This window comes from Micropterus dolomieu, linkage group LG03 (assembly GCF_021292245.1).
Source record: "Micropterus dolomieu isolate WLL.071019.BEF.003 ecotype Adirondacks linkage group LG03, ASM2129224v1, whole genome shotgun sequence".
Taxonomy (NCBI): Eukaryota; Metazoa; Chordata; class Actinopteri; order Centrarchiformes; family Centrarchidae; genus Micropterus; species Micropterus dolomieu.
In genome coordinates, this window is record NC_060152.1 from 34,036,445 (window position 1) to 34,053,307 (window position 16,863).

A 16,863-nucleotide genomic window follows, 5' to 3' on the forward strand; every position below is an offset into this window, starting at 1 on the left:
GCCAGCAGGGGGCGACTTAAACCTGCGTCCTCTCTAGCAGCCAGCAGGGGGCGACTTAAACCTGCGTCCTCTCTAGCAGCCAGCAGGGGGCGACTCCACCGGCTGCAGAAAGAAAATGTTTCTACTTATCAGCTGATTTATTCCCTCAGTAAACACTTTCCTGATGAGTTTCTGGTCTCAGTCGCTAGTTTCAAGTCTTCTTCAACACAGCATGATGTTCATTTAGTAAATTATGGTCCCATTTAGAGGAACAGAGACCAGGAAGCAGGGGAGGCTTTAGGGCGGGGCTACAAGCTGACATGACAAGTCGCGACCTGTCAATCAGGATAGAGGCCGCTGCTCTGAGTACATTTAACCAGCGCAGCTGAAAAAGCTGATCAGGAGTCGGCTGCTCATTTTTAAGTTTTAAGCCTGTTTGTCGCTAGCCAAAATTAGCATCCCAGCTAACATCACAGTTAATGTGAATTATTAATATATAATATAATTACATTTTGGATTTAATGATGAAAACGCATCAGTTCCAGTTTTGACTGAAGTTTTAAAATTTTTAATCCATAGCTAATAAAAAGAAAATCCTTTAAATAAATAAAAGTCAAAATTCAGAAAGTCAGTCCCACATTCACCGTCCTGCTGCCAAAAAATACTTTTAGAGCACCACATGTGGATTCATCCGCCGCTGAAAATAGTCCTCAACAGATGCACCCTTTCCTTCTGTTTGTCTGATAGAAACTACGGCTGTTTGAGACTTTTTAAACATGCAGCTATAAATCTGTGAGCATAGCTGTCATTTACACTGGGGACAGGTCATTTTTCACATCACTCTTTTGAAAGCCTTTGTTAAAAATGTTCTGAAAAATAGCAGCAAAAAATGTTTAATGACAAACCTTTAGAAAGGTTTACGTATTTGCAAACAAAACATTCAATACTATATAAATATAGAAGAAATAAATGTGCATTGTCCCAAAAAAAGTAACTTAGGCTAAAAACACAAGCTGCTGATTACTGCATTGTATTTTTTATATTTTGAACTGTGACTTGCCGCCTGAATTTACAGAACGTTCATATAAATGAAAACATTTACAGCATAAATTGGCGCTGAATTATTCTTCAGAATGCAGGAAATTGAGTGTTTAATGTTATAAATGTTCCCCTAGACGCCCCTAATTATGATTATTGAATATTTCTTCTAAATAGTGTTAAAATTTCTTCTTTTGTTTTGTTCTCGTGAACCCAATATTGAGGCATCGTCATGTCCCTAACCAGAGCCCTGAGGTCCCCACCACGTTGGGCCCTTGTCTCTTAAAGATTTATGTCCTCAGGAGGAACCAAAGGGCTCGGAGCTGAGAGCCTCAGACCGACAGGTTGCTGGTTTGAGTCCGAACGTGAGACTTGTTGACAGTGAGAAAAAGCCTTAACAGGGACGGATGTTCAGTGAGTTTATATTCAGACTGCAGATGAAGCAGATCTCAGAGGAGCTTCACTCTTTCAGGACGTCGGATCTAAATCGAGCTCTCTGTCTGCAGGACGGCTCCCAGGGGCCCCTGCAGCAGATACAGACCTACTTCTGCTTTAAGTAGGCCTCCGCCTCCTTTAACGGTCAGACGCAGTTCTTATGTCATGTTGTTCTGTGCATGAAAATGTATTTTCTTAAATGACATACCAGGGGTGGACAAAATAACATGAACACCTTTATAATATAACACAGTTCAATAAAGTATCTCAACCAAAAATTACAATTGAACATTATGAGCTTCATGAAAAGAGTGTTTTTTTTACTTCTTTATTTTTAGAATAAAAACTTAGAAGTATTAAGATCTTTTACTTCAGTTAAAAGTACCTCAGAGCAAAATTACTCCACTATGAAAAATAAATCTTGCATTTAAATTCTTAACATAAGTAGAAGTACAGAAGTATTATCAATGAAATGTAATTAAAGTATCACAAATAAAAGTACTCATTAGGCAGCAGAAGGACTCCTGTCAGTGTGATATTATATTATTATTATGTATGAGCAGGATTTTATGTTGAAGCTGGTCAAAATAAAGCAAATTTTGACACTTTAATTTAACACAATTAATCTAAAATGTCTCATATTTTATAAAATGAGCATTATTTTAAATACAAAACCTGGATATTTATAGTAACTAGTTCTCAGAATTTAAATATACTTGACAGTACTTGAATAAATGTACTCCACTGAGGGCAGGGAGAAGAATATCATCCAACAGTTTCTTTTTTAAACATTCCTGATGTCGCTGCAGATCACCTCCTCTCTTCTGTGTTTCCAAATCAACATTATTATTTTAGCAACAAAAGGTCGAGAGCTTCGTTACAAACAAAACAAAACACACGAAAAGCTTTTTAAAAGATGATGTTTCATTTACTCACTGAGACGAATGTTGCCATGATGCTGCTGCCTGCTGCTGTTCCTGCAGAGTGAGTGTGTGTGTGTCCTCATTATGTGTGATGTCATCAGGGGCGGGGCTAAAGATAGACACGATGTCATTGTTTAAAGCTCCCTGCAAAATCTAATCTTTGCAGATTAAAGATCAGAGGACAAAAACACACACTCAGTGTGCATGTGTGTATATATATATCTGCACGTGATCGGTGTGTTTACGGACCAAGATCACACTCACACTCACAGTTGAACCTGAATCTAATTCTAATCTTAATCCCAAAATAAAAGGTGTGAATCACACAATAACCTCCTCACTTTCCCAAACTGGAAGTGTCCCGATTTTTCCCAACTCCCTAAAATTGTCCAGAAATGACTTTGTTATCATGATTGTCCTCACTTTCTAAAACAAAGCGTCCTGAGACGTCCTCACTGATGGCGTTTCCAAAAGAAGTGTTACCTTTTTACTGTCTAACAGAGATTTCTGGTTTCCCACTAAATGACACAGGAGCCCACGCAGTCTCTGACAGTCGGTTGGACAACAGCTGTGAGTGTTACACAACAACATAAAACACAATTTATTAAAGGAGGTTTGGTGCAGAGTGAGGATTACAGTGTGTGTGTGTGTGTGTGTGTGTGTGTGTGTGTGTGTGTGTGTGTGTGTGTGTGTGTGTAATGTAGTTCAGCAGGAAACCAGAAGTCTCAGTCAGACAGTAATGAGGTTAAAAATCACTGAGGGTTAAAGAGGGGAAACTATGCCTCCATGTGGACTGCCTGAAAACAACTGGACCTCACTAAATGTCCAAAAGTATCTGGACACTTCTGTCCAGTTTGGTCTGGAAGAAGTTGAACTCAGACCCCCCCCCCCCCCCTTTGTAATTAAAAACTTTTCAAATTTCACAAAATGTCCTCGTCTCCAAAAAAAATTCCTTAGTTTTTTAAAACACTCCCCTTTGCCTGACCAAAAACAGTGTCTTTATTTTCTATAAAACTGTCCAAACCTTGCAGAAGTGGCCTTATCTTTTAACATGTTTCCAAAATAATGTACAAAAACATCCTCACTTTCCCCCCAAAATGGGGTCATGTTCATTCAATCGGTCATGGATCAATAGTAAGGTCATAGGTGTCATTTACACTGGGGACGCTGGGGACGCCGGGGACACGTCCCCACCACTTTTGAAACGGCTGATTTTGTCCCCACCACTTTTTTAAAGCATAATTTGTTTTTCTGAAATACTCTGTTTGAAAACAAATTTTAAAAAATGCCTTTAGAAAAGTTTATTTGCACATTAAGAAAACATGCAGTGCAAATCAAATCTAAAAGAATCAAATCTGCATTGTCCAAAAAAAGTAACTTAAGCTAAAATAAACAAGCTGCTGATTATAAAATGACCCCAAAACCGTGCAGCAGCAGTCAGTAACTTTAACAACTTCCTGACACAGTTTCTTTTCCGTTCTCTCCCTGTGAACGTGACAAAAGAGGAGGGAAGATTAAATCCTGCTTCAGCAGGATGATGTTACAGGAGAAACAGATCTGAGAGCTGCTCTCACTTAGATTCTGTTATATTTATATACTTTGAAATGTCACCTGCCACCTGAATTTTGTTTCCTTTTACATAAATAAAAACATTTCCACCATAAATTGGTGCAGAAACTTTCACCAGAATGCAGGAGATGAAGTGTTTAATGATCAAGTTTCCTGGGGGAGGCCCGCCCCCAGACCCCCTGCTCACATATCTCAGCACTGATCTCTTTAAAACACTGTTTAAGGATGTTTTCGTCTCGTGAACCTGATGGCGCCTATCGTGGTGTCTCGTGAGCTAAGTGTCTCTTCACAGCCCTAATCTGAGCCCCTGAGCCATTTTAAGAGATGAGGAACCTTGGTGTAATTTAGATTTTTTTGTGCAGAGCACTTTGAAGACCTCAGGAATATAGCCAGACTTTATCTGTCGCTGAAAAGTTGATTAATTCATTTGTTGTCACGCGGCTGGATTATTGTTACGCCGTTTAAGCCAGAGTTTCTAAAACCACAATTAACAAATTGCATGTTCAGAACTCTGCCACCCGGATCCTGACGGGAACCAGGAAATGTGACCATGTTATTCCTGTTCTGAAGTCCTAACACTGGCTCCCAGTCAGGTTCCGTGTCGATTTCAAGATCATGATGTTGACATACAAGGTATTACACGTCTTGGCTCCGCAATACTCATCTGGTTTATTAATCCTTTATACCCTAAATGGCAGACTGCGCTCCTCACAGTGTAATCTGTTAACGCACCTCAAATCTATGGGTGACAGGGCTTTTTCTGTTCATGCTCCTTCACTTTGGAAGCCCAGACTCTTAAAATAAAGTATTTTATTATTATTACTTATGTCCCCACCACATTTCAACACAAAGAGACGCCCATGAGTAGGGTGTCCACATACTTTTGGCCATGTAGTGCAAGACCAGAAATACCATGTTTTTATGTGAAAATGCTTCATGATTCATTATTAAATCTGTAAAAGTGGTCAGACTGTGCAGCTGTTGAAAGACGCGTCTTTGCTGCCAACTTGCGTCCTGCAGAGGAAGGTCATTTTACACAGACACTCAGGTTTTTGGCCTGTAAAGCATCGGACTTCCTTTGGTCAAAGGAATATTTATCGGTATTTCAGTTTTTTGGAAGCTTTATGTTATTTGTAACCTGGTTGTATGGACAGAAATAGTGTTTTGAAGAAAAAAGTCAACATGTAACCAGTAAATATGGCAAAAACATGGACACCGCCTGTACTTATATTTCTTTAAAATTACCTGCTGTGTTTTAGTTTCTTTTCATCATATTTATAGTTACAGTTGTTGTCCAGGATATTCAGTTTCATTATTAACTGCAGGATGATGGTTTTGAAGGTGATATTGCCTTTGAAATATAGATTTTATACCAGGCGAGGATGAAAATATATTTTCCTTTATTGCATCTTCATTTACTCTTTAATAGAAAATAAGTTAATTTATATTCCTTAGCGTCTGACCTTTCAAAGGAGAACAGAATTATGTATCTAGGCCAAATGGCTGAGGAGTTATTCCTGATTTATTTTGGGTTTGTTATTTTAGGCTGTTTCTGTTTAGTTCAGTGTGACAGAGTGAAGATGGAGAAATTTAAATCACACAGAAAGAAGTCAACAGAAACACAACAAACATCTCAAGCGCTTTATTTTCTTTAATCCTTGTTTAATTTCAGCTGAACAGAAGCTGAAAAACAAGTCAGTCTGTGAAGCTCAAACTGATTTGACTATCAAACTAACAGCTGATCCTCATCAGCATCATCTCCTCCTCCTCGGCTGTCAGAAGAATGTAGTGAAGTCAAAAGTACAAGATCTCCCTCTGAGTGGTACTTAAGCACAGCACTTGTACTTTGTTACTGCCCACCTCTGACATGCTTCTTATGGAAATCTCTTCCTGATGGCGTTTGACTGACAAATCCGTCTCCGAAGGAGAGACGAAGGACGAGATTCAGAAAACATTCGGCTGCTGGCGACCGGCGAGCAGGTGAGGCAGACTTTACCTCTTCTTCAGCTTGAGTTTTATAGCTGTTTAGAGATTTGTGTTTCTCACAGGACAGCGAAGCTACAAACATATGGTTATCTTATAGACCATGATGCATTCCTGCAGATTAGCCAACAGGATATAAACTTCCACATTAATGCAGCAGGAATATTGATCCAGAAACCTCAGGTAGAACATTTTACTGCAACACGAGTACTTTTACTGCAACACTGTAAATACATGTTGCTGATAGTACTTTTACTGACCCCACACATACTAATCTACTTTACTACTTTAACCAAAAATTATAAAAATATTTCTCTCTAAGCAATTGCATAATTTATCTCAAAGCTCCCCTTAATGTAAATATACATATATATTTAAATTTAACATTACAAAAATTACAAGTTATTTTAACTGACAAAAAAAATTAGATCAACTTATGTCAGAATGGTTTTGATCAAATAACTTCAAAAATTGTGATGAAACAGAGGACATTTTTAGTTCAGTGAGACGAGCGGCAGCCAGAAGAAATGTTGTGACATTTTGTGTTTTTTGTGGGGGCGTCTTACCCCATGTTACCCTATGTCAGCAGTCCGAGCTTCTTTGAGTAGGTAAATTATTCCAAAGATCGAGAGCAGCCGCTGAAAAGGCTCGGTCACCTTTATTGTTTAACCCTGGAGCATCTGATCAGTGCTTTGACAGGAGTGTGGACGTGTAAGAGATCAGATAAACAGGAAGGCGCCAACACATTTAAAATCATAAAGACAAACAATAAAGTCTTAAAAAGTATTATACTTTTACTTTAGCAGACAAGTTAAATAAGATAACAGTTTGTTATTTACAACAACGGCCTGGCAGAAGACGCAGGACAACAACGGGCCTTAAAAACCATCAAGACACAAAGAAAAAGAGGCCAAATGAGGGAATAATTAAACACAAGAAACACGATAACAGACATAAGAGAGCAAATGAAATGATCGAGACAGCAGCTGTTGGTGACCAGAGGACAGAGTTTTATTGCTTCCTGACACAGGCCACTGGTGAAAAAACAGAATAAAACTCCACAATAAGCTGAGACACGTGTCTGGCAGGATCCAGGGGCAGAATGGGACAGTTCAAGGATTTAAGGTCCAGCTGAAACCACAAATTACCTTACAGGTAGGTCGACAGGTAAAGGTGGCTCGAAAGCAAAGAAACATGCTGATGTGAAAAGGGGGCGGGTACATGTGCTGCAGGGCGGAGGAGGAAAGGAAATGAGGTGGGACCTGGTTTTAACCGGTCTGTTCATTCCAGGTACTTGTTTGGACTCATCGGAGGTGATCCAGGTGCCACCATGTGTCCTGGGCTGCTGCTGCTGCTGCTGCTGCTGCTGCCAGCACTGAACTCAGGTAATACACAGGAATGTAGTATCAAGTACTACACTATCAAGTACACATTTTTAGCTACTTTTGCTTTGTTACGGAAGCCCGAAGCGGCCATCCATTCAAATATCTTTTTCTCCATTTTCCTGTCATAACGGGATAATTATGTCGTGATCTTGAAATAACAAAACAGAAGTTTAACACAGTGGTTTAATGGAAATGTCAGCGTGAGTGACAGTAACACTGGTTTGCTCAGTTGTTTAGAGCAGTTGTTTCGCGCTCTTCTTCAACGAAGTTCTCATGAAGAGACTGTTTTACATGCTCACAATAAAGCATGTCAGTCCCAGGCAGAGGAACTTCCTGCTTCCCATTCAGGGGAATCCATTTAACGTTTCCTGACGGCTGTTTCAAAGGTCCCGAAACAGCCGTCAGGAAATGTGTGATTGGATTCCCTTTGTTGAAGAGGATGATAAAAGAAGATAAAAAGTTGTTGAGAGCAGGAGTCAAACACACAATCCTTGGATTAGGAGCAGCGTTGGGAGGGTTACTTTAAAAATGTAGTAATTGTTGAAAAATGTAATCCAAGTACCAGAAAATAAAAGTAATGTAACCTGATTACTTTTAGTTACTTCTGGATTACTGCAATGCCAAATAGGCAAATAAAGACGCGAGTATCAAAGATGCGTTGTCTGCTCAGTGGATTTTTAGAAAAACACAGGCTACAATTCTAAAATGTCCCATGAAATCAAAATCAGTGTTTCGGCTGATGGTTGCACTGGGCCTGTACGTCATGGCAGGATCTGGCCCATCAATGACATCAAATGTTGTTTTGTATGTGTTCTTGAAGACATTTTAGAGTGTGTCATTTCCCAGAAAAGGGTTTTAAAATGTTGATGAATCATCCTGCTCTGGGGGGCCTGGATTAATTTAGTGACCAATGAAAAGCTTTCTTTGTTTTTATGACGCTGCTGAAAAATAGTGTTTCTGGGACCGGGCCCCTCTGATTACTGAAGGAAAACTTTACTAATTTTGCAGAAACTGGATCGTATTTGATGGAAAATATTATCTGGTTTTCTCTCTGATGTTCCCGGCTGCTCTGCCTCAACTCTGTGATGTACGGAGTTCCCTTTTAAGCTTTACTTGTTGCTGTAGCAAGTCAGCTAACTGCTGCTAACTACTTGCCATTATCTAATTAGCTCCGTTAGCCTGCAGCTACTGGCCAACTTAGCTCACTCTGCCCATAATGTGTTTAGGTTTACACCTTTACTCAAGCACTGGAGGTTTCCAGGCCAGGGGTGGGGAGCGTCGCCGGGCGAGCGGGCAACGAAACTGCGATCAGCAGCCTACAAGTGAACGCGGCATGAACAGGACCGAAACACAGCCTCGTTAGGTGACTCAGCCCCGGGATAACAAGAGACAAACAAGAAAACCACCTTCGTACTGTGTTCCCAGTGGTCATGCGGTCCCGGGTCCGGCTCACTCACTGGGAGCTGGAGTCAGTCCGCACAGAGTCTGCATGACGGCGTGGGGGCGTAACCACATTCAGCTACTGGCTACTGATCAATATCTGTGACAAATCCCTCGTGAGCTGTGTGTTTTTACAGGAAACAAATATAGCAAATATCACTCTGCTTTCTGTTTCATGGAAACAAACTAATCCCTTATGTGTAATCTCCGGTTTTAAAAAATTAACCTGTAATCTGATTACGTCTTTTTTTCTGTACTGTAACGGAATACAGTTACTTTATTTTTGTACCCAGATTACATAACGCCGTTACATGTAATCCGTTACTCCCCAACCCTGATTATGAGAGCTGTGCTCTACCAATCAAGCTAACCAGTCTGATATTATCCTAAAGAAACGCACCGGCCGACCCCTGTAGTCAGCTATGGTTTGTTATCTTGAGATAACAAGAAAATTATCCCGTCATCACGGGAAAACGGAGTAAAAAAAACATTTGAATGGATGGCTGCTTAGGGCTTCCGTACTTTGTTTAATTAAAATTACGATTTTTACACAGAGAACATTAGCAGACTTCCCAAAAGCCAAAGCAAAACATTAAAAGCATCTGATGGTTCTGCCTCTTAAATGTGAAGATTTCTTGCTTTTCCTCTGAATGACTGTGATAACTGTAAAGTTTGTCAGTAACGTAGAGGTTTGGGCACAACAAGTATTGTGAAGGTGTCACGTTCTCATTACCAACTCGTCACATATGGAAGTTTGGTCAACACCCCTTGGCGTCGCTTTTTAACGCCCTGGGTTCCCTTTAGCATAGTTTTTACACAAGAACAATTATGCAACATCCGGTTATACTTTCAAAATAAAACTAGGGGTTAACGTTGTGAAACGTCACAATTAGGGTTAGGAAAAGATTGTTGTTTGACTTCAGATAACTACGTTACTTACATCAGCTACGCAATGTTGGCGGCACACTAGAGGATAATATGGTCGATTTTGGTTCCAATTCGCCCTTCTGACAATCGCCCTCCCAAACCGAGGCTGGTTGGAACTGGTGATCGGTCCAGATGATCCTGTAGTGTGAGAAGACAGAATCTGAAGCTCCCTGATCAGAAACGAGTAAGCAGAGCGGGAAGCGTCCCCAGCTTGTTGTGTATCTGCTCAATAAAATGTAGAAACCTGCTGATTCCCTCTTCTCAGCCCCGAGTTCATCCTCATCATCTTCTTTTCTGTGCAAAACGCAGCACACACGAGGTCGACCAGTTTGTTTCCGTCTGAAGTCACGTTTGATCACGTGAGATTCTGTGAGATCCCGAGTCCCCGGAACCGCCGCTCTGAAACCGTTTAGTGTAAAGAGTGTGTGGTCCTGAACCGTCTGCTGTGTGCGTTCCTAAGATTAAAATATTAAACATCGTGTCATTCTGTCTGTTGGATCCCACATTTAGAACATCGGCTAGCATAAGCAGGAAACAAACACCAATCATCTGGGTGGAAGTCCGGTTTATGACGCACCCGTTCACCCTAATCACCTCCTTACGCCCCTGATATATTCGCTTTTTAACAAGGCGTAGGCGTAGACAGGCATCTGCGAAGCATATTTACCTGCGTACTTTGCCTGCACCTGGAAGATTAAACGCGAATCCACTAGGGGGCAGATCAGGAACTCCAAAGGAACGCGGGATACGCGTGGCAGCCATCTTGAGTACGCGTAGTTAAAAACAAGTATCTGGAGCTTTACTCTGACTTTTCTCTTATTTATAAAGGACTTATTTTTACCGTTAAACAGGCTTCGCTGTGCGTTGGTACCAGACACCGAAGGACGTCACAAAGCGTAGGTATTTGATGCCCTGGGAATGAGAACAGGCTGCTGCGACGCCATTTCTCGCTATTTTCAGAATCTTTACAAACCAACCAATCAATTAATTAATTGAGAAAAATGTATCCATAATGTAAATAAGTAGTTACAGTCCGATGAAAAAATACAGCAGTAAAGAAGTTTTGTTGGTGCCCGATTTTTGCAATTATATTACACTGTAAATTGATTAAAAATGTTGAATTAGAAATGTTGCTCAGTGGATTTAGAAAAATATAACTAAGGTTTTTTTGCTTCAGCAGATTTTTTTTCCTTCCCCAGAATTCACGGCCTCTCTACCTGAAGACAACACTGGTCGGGAATTCATTGTTGCTTTTCCAGAGAGCATTGCCTTCTATTATCCCAATCCGTCCCAGAACACGGTCCAAATCACTGCCTTGTATGATGATACTCAGGTCAACATCACATATACTAATAATTATAATAATAACTATATGCCAATCCAAAAATCAACACTGAAGGCAGGAGAGACTACTGAAGTCATAGTTAATGCAACCCTGGAGCTCTCGCAGTCACCACCCTCCTCTCCTGTCCTCAAAACTCTGAAAATTACCAGCGCCAAAAATATTACCGTCAGTGTCGTCTACCGTAAAAAGAGCATCCTCCAGACTGCTCTGGTCGTACCTATGGACCAACTGGGCACACAGTACCTCGTCCCGCCGATACCCAAGGTCAATGGAACCAGTTATCCTGCAGATATGGTCACGACAGATGTAACCGAAAGAAACCCATTCAAACTCATTTTCGTCAATGGGGACAAAGACAACATCGTAACTGTTAATGGTGCAAAAGGCCAGAAATTTGTTGTTCAGCCCTACAGGGTCGCTCAGATGTGGGTAACAGAAGACGACAAATTGACATATGTGAACGCCAACCAGCCGATTGCGGTCCTCTTTGGTCACACCTGCGCCATCCGGGAAAAGTGCACCTGTGGGATGCTGTACACGATGCTGCCAGCAGCCAACCAACAGATGGACACGTTCTACATTCCTCCTGTTCTGGCCAAGGGTGCTGAAGATGACACATTTGTGCTTCTGTCAGAGAAAGGCTCCACCACCATACAGGCCTTCGATCCAAACAAGCCACTAGTTGAGACAACCGGCACAGTCGTCCTCTACCGTCCGGGCTTACTCCTCACGCTGATACCAGAGATGGACTTCGCCGCCTGTTATGTAATCAACTTAAAGAACCTCAACCTCGACCTCAACGTGCAGAACTTCGCCGTTATCGTGGTTCACAAGGACTTCACAGATGGGGTTCATGTTGGAAGGCTTCCTTTGCAGAATCCACAGTGGCAGATGCTGAATGGAACAAACTATGTCTCAACATATGGTGGTCTGCAGCCGGATTCGTTGGGTAAGAGCGTCATCTGGCACGCTTCTTCCACCATGGCTGTCTACTTTGTGGGAAATACGACAGGAGCTCTGTTTGGGAACCCAGCAGCCATCATCAGCAAAACCCCAGGTATGCAGCTGCATTGTTAACCCACTGTCTGGCCTCCACCTTAAAGTAAAGGATGTGTCAGACCTAACTTTAAAAATGAGCAGTATTAATTTTCAAAACTCTTCACAAAACTTTTAATAAGTTTAGTAATTACTGCTACCCCATCAAGCTTTCCCTTCTTGCTTGGTCTGTACTGTTTGGAGTTTATAATGATGACAGTGGCAGAATTTCTGAACAGTGGAAGGGCATAGCTTTGGTTTCAACACTGGACTCTTAAACTCTTTTCTGCATCAATTTATTGTGTATTTATATAAAGGGAAACATCAGGCGGCAGGTGACAATTCAAAATCGAAATATATAATGGAATATATATTGCAGTAAAGCTCTCAGGCAGCCTGTGTTGCTGTTTTCTCTTGTAGATCAACTTTTCTCATTTAACATAATCCCTGCTCAACACACATTTGCTAAATTTCATAAATGCAAAATTAGGGACGTCAAAAATGTAACATGACCCACAAAGTGACAGAAAGCAATCCACAAATGTGCAGAAACTGTTTCTTGTGTAGAAATTGACTGTCAAATGAGTAAAAAAAAAATCACTTTACACGTAAAATTAAATCGCGTGTTTAGGAAATTGCACTGTATTTTTGTGGATATGACTTTACACAACACAAATTAAAAATACATGTTTGTTGGTAGTGAAATATTTGTGGATCATGGTGCACATTTGTGGATTGTCTCCTTATGCAAATAAAAAAGTAAAAACACGTGTGCATATAAATGATTTAAATAAACGTAACACACACAACATGTGGCAGCAGCTGCAGTTATTTATATTTAAATTGTTTGGATCAAAGATATTGAAAGGGACAATTCAGTAGTCGTTGGATATTAGTATATAAAACACTGTCTCTGGATGTCTTTTTAAATGTTTCTAGCTGACTTGTTGTGATCTGAGAGTCTTGTAAAAGGATCTTAAATATGAACTTGATGGCTACATACACAATATCAGGCTAAAAATGTTAAAGCTAACAGGTAAAATCATCACAGTCTCTAGTTGATGGTCCTTTGGGAAGACAGAAACTCGCTCTGTGGAGATATTCTACCATAACCCAGTGTGCTGCTCAGCTTAAATACTTAATGTTTTCACATAGACATTACAAGAGGCTAAACTGATTTGTTGTCTCAGGTTACTAGTTCAGCTGAGGTTGAGGATAAATTTCCACAAATCCAATCAATGACAAAGTCGCCAACATCAGTTTAAAACTCTGATAGCATCCAGGAGGTTTAACCCTTTCATGCATGGTGTCCACATTTGTGGACAGTTATTTTAACTCAACGTTGGGTCACTATGTCATTGTTTTGTTCTCCAAGTCAGGCATATCTGTGACAAACTTTTTATTCAAGGAAGTCAATCACGATAAAAAGAAATAGCAGTATGTGCAGTAAAGAGTTATTGACAAGTTTATGTTTTATAAATTAAATAATTTAGAGTAAAATGTAGTTTTTATACACCAAAAACCAACTGTCCACGTACACAAACATCATAGAACAGTGGAGTCAGATTGCATTATGTCTGATTTCTGTAATATGCCAGTTTATCTATTCTAATTTTATATTCTAACAACTGACATTGAACAAATATATGAAAATAAATAACAATGCAAAAGTGCATATTACAACATTAAACGCCAACTTACGACTGCTTTGCTGCCTTTACAAGAAATAAGAATAATTAATGTACTCACATACTGTAAAGAAATCAGTTTAACTAGAACTATCTTATCTCTTACATGTTGGATGTACTGAGATGATTCAACATGACGTTAGAGAAACATGTGACTGGGTTTCCACATGCACGTAACTACAGTTATAAATACCACCGTGAGTGATTTTCCTCTATTTGTTCCTAAAATATGTGTTTTATTGTTAATTCTCAACTATTTAGCTTAAATACACAACATGACATAAAAAACACAATATTCCAAATTATCAGGTGTTGCATTTTACTCCTGTGTTGCATGGTGTCCACATACAGGGACAGTTACTTGATTTAAAAATGAAACACAATTTTGTAAAAAATGTAAATGGATTTGCATTTTAAGCCCAGTTTTGAGTAATAAAAAGAATCTAAAAAAAAATCTAGATAATGTTTTAAAGAATTCATGCATGAGAGGGTTTTTAACACAACCCGTAATTCCACAAGCTAATATGGTTGGCTAATGATGAACTTCTTTGCTTTGGCCCTCGTGTACTACTCGTAGATTGTCAGGTAGTCACCGGGGAAATGCTAACAATTGCAGCTTACATTGCACTTACATTGTTTTAATTGTTTTTGGAAAGGCTAATAAAAAAGACACCACGCTCCACACTTGTTCCTACTGAAGCCTGCCAGCTCAGCTGTTTTCGGCTAATTGTTGTCCTCAGGCCTCCACAGAATGATGCACGACAGTTCCAGTGCGCTACAGTGAACGGGTTCTTATCAAAATGCCTCCTAATATCACTTTATCTGCTCTGTCTCATCTGAACTGCCCAACAGATTTCTGGGGTTGCGCCTTGAGGCCAGAGATCATAAAAATTGGAGAAGAGGCGCTTAGCTGGCAGGCATCCATTAAGTACTGCAGTGACAAAAACCTAAAGCTGGTCACCTTCAACAACGCCCAACTCCAGGAACACGTCTACAATGAAATCATCGAGGCCAAGAATGCCAGCCTGCAGGAGGTGTGGATCGGCATGCGCCGGAGCTCCCTGACTGGGGAGTGGTACTGGCTGGACCAGACTCCAGTCACATACACCAACTGGGCGGAGGGGGAGCCCGGCGGGGTGTCTGATGGCCAGTGTGCTATCATGAGTCTGAACAGCGAGGCGTCTGGCTGGCGTGACAAGGACTGCTGTGTGGCCACTCATCCCGTCTGCTACAGAGAGCCCATCCTCTTATCCAATTAGTGGGAGGATCCTTTCCAAAACCACAAAGCTGTGGATGTCTTGTCCTAATGTTTTTAGTACTATTAGCATAACCAGCTATTTCCAATAATATTATAGTTTAGATTAAAGCAAACTTGGGATTTGTAGCCCAGAGGAAAGACAACTGGGTTGAAAATGTAACATCAGCTTTAAGGTCTTTGCACAAAAAACCCTTAAGATAAGATTTTTCTTAAAGTCTGAGTTAAGGTTTCCTTAAAATACATTTGGTTGCACAAAACACCCTTAAATCTTCTCCTTAAGGTTATCTTAAAATCTTCACTTAAGTATTTGAGGTTTTCTCCTTATCTTGGTCTTATACTTAAGGAATCCCTTAAGTGTGTTAAACCATTGCATAAAAGACCTCAGCAACCAAACTAAGCAAAAGAATTTAAGGGACCTCTGACTTTATCTTAACTGCAACACGGTTGACTTTATGGAAATTTACATATCCTGAGAAGAGTTCCACGACTGGGAGAATCCAATAGATCCGCTAAACGATGAGCAAAACATCGCTAGCTAGCATCCAGTCTAGTTTCGATCTATAGCGTAAATAAAGTTATTCTCACCAGTTTTATTGGGTTCCCTTTTATAATTGTTGATCTCTTTTTTTGGCAACAACATACTTATTATATGGATCTGGAAGGTCATTGAACTCTTGTGGGTTCGGCTAGTGACTCCAAGCTAGACCTGTCTTACCTTTCCCTGTTACATCAATTAAGCCCCCTAACAAATATCTTTAACAGCTTTAACCATCTGAAATTTTCAAATCTCAAATAAGCAGCCAACACCTGCAGCAGGTAAACAGCATGACCGGTTTATGAGCTTTTTAGGCTTTTAGATGCAGTTATAAAGAAAAGAACAGCATATACCAGTTAAAGGAAAACCATTAATGCTGAGTGGAATGGGAATATGTAGCTGTGGCCATCTCACCTGCTGGCTTTTCTTTAAAGGTTTGTGGCTTTTTGACATTTATATGGCATGATAATATTTATATGGTGAAATAAATGTCAAAGTAAGATTCTGGTCTTAACTCAGATTTGATGGGAAATGTACTCACTGATTTTTGGCCTAACTGGCTAATGTAGTAGATATTGATTAGGAATGAATTGAGTGTTTAAATGGAGTCTGTGATCTGATTGGCTAAAGGACTCTTTTGTGTCTTTAATTCAGCAGCAGCTTGTATTTCATTATTAAAAATAGCTTTAAATTTCAGATGTAGGTAGAAAACACTGCCTGGACCATTAAATCCATTATAACGTGTGAAACTCGACTGCTGTTGTGTTTTATTTCCCACAGCTTCAACACACATTTGCACATCACATTATTAACATTCATAGGAAGTTGTCCTCTGAGGGGAACTGATGCCTTCAAACCATTGTTGAGAAATATCTTCAACATATATAAATACATTTTTATTATATTTATATTAAAGAGGTGGTATTCTGCTCATTTTCAGGTTCCTCATCTTATTTAGAGTTTGTACCAGAGCAGGTTTACATGGTTATATTTTTGTCATACTGCACATTGCTGCAGCTCCTCTTTTCAGCCTGTGTTGAAGGCTTCGTTTTAGCTATGGAGTGATACATCTTGTCTCTAAATGATCTTTGTTGGGAGTTGCACATGCTCAGTTCCTAGTTAAGGACTACTAGCCAATCAGAAGCAGAGAAGGGCGGGTCAGCGAGAAGCCGGTAAACGGCTCGGGTTCAGCCGTACGTGTTGCCGACCGGCTCGGCAACACGGACTGGAGCGAGAGTTTCAGAGCGGCGAGTTATTAATCTGTATCCATAAAGTTTTAACTGAGCTCTGTCTCTACATCACAGGAACAACTTTATGTCCACT

At 40.2% G+C, this 16,863-nt stretch overlaps 1 protein-coding gene across 2 annotated transcripts in view; it reads left to right on the forward strand.

The window, feature by feature from the left end:
- LOC123967636 overlaps nucleotides 1-16,294 on the forward strand; it is a 20,217-nt gene extending 3,923 nt beyond the window's left edge. The window contains exons 1-4 of one of the 2 annotated variants that reach the window (XM_046043795.1): nucleotides 5,804-5,924; nucleotides 7,218-7,312; nucleotides 10,879-12,081; nucleotides 14,600-16,294. In XM_046043795.1, the coding sequence (XP_045899751.1) occupies nucleotides 7,258-7,312; nucleotides 10,879-12,081; nucleotides 14,600-15,006 (1,665 nt within the window). In that variant the 5' untranslated portion in view covers nucleotides 5,804-5,924; nucleotides 7,218-7,257 and the 3' untranslated portion in view covers nucleotides 15,007-16,294. Of the gene's footprint in view, nucleotides 1-5,803; nucleotides 5,925-7,217; nucleotides 7,313-10,878; nucleotides 12,082-14,599 lie in introns of those variants that run through there. The other variant, XM_046043794.1, reaches the window with a different exon arrangement.
- The last annotated feature ends 569 nt before the right edge of the window (nucleotides 16,295-16,863 follow it).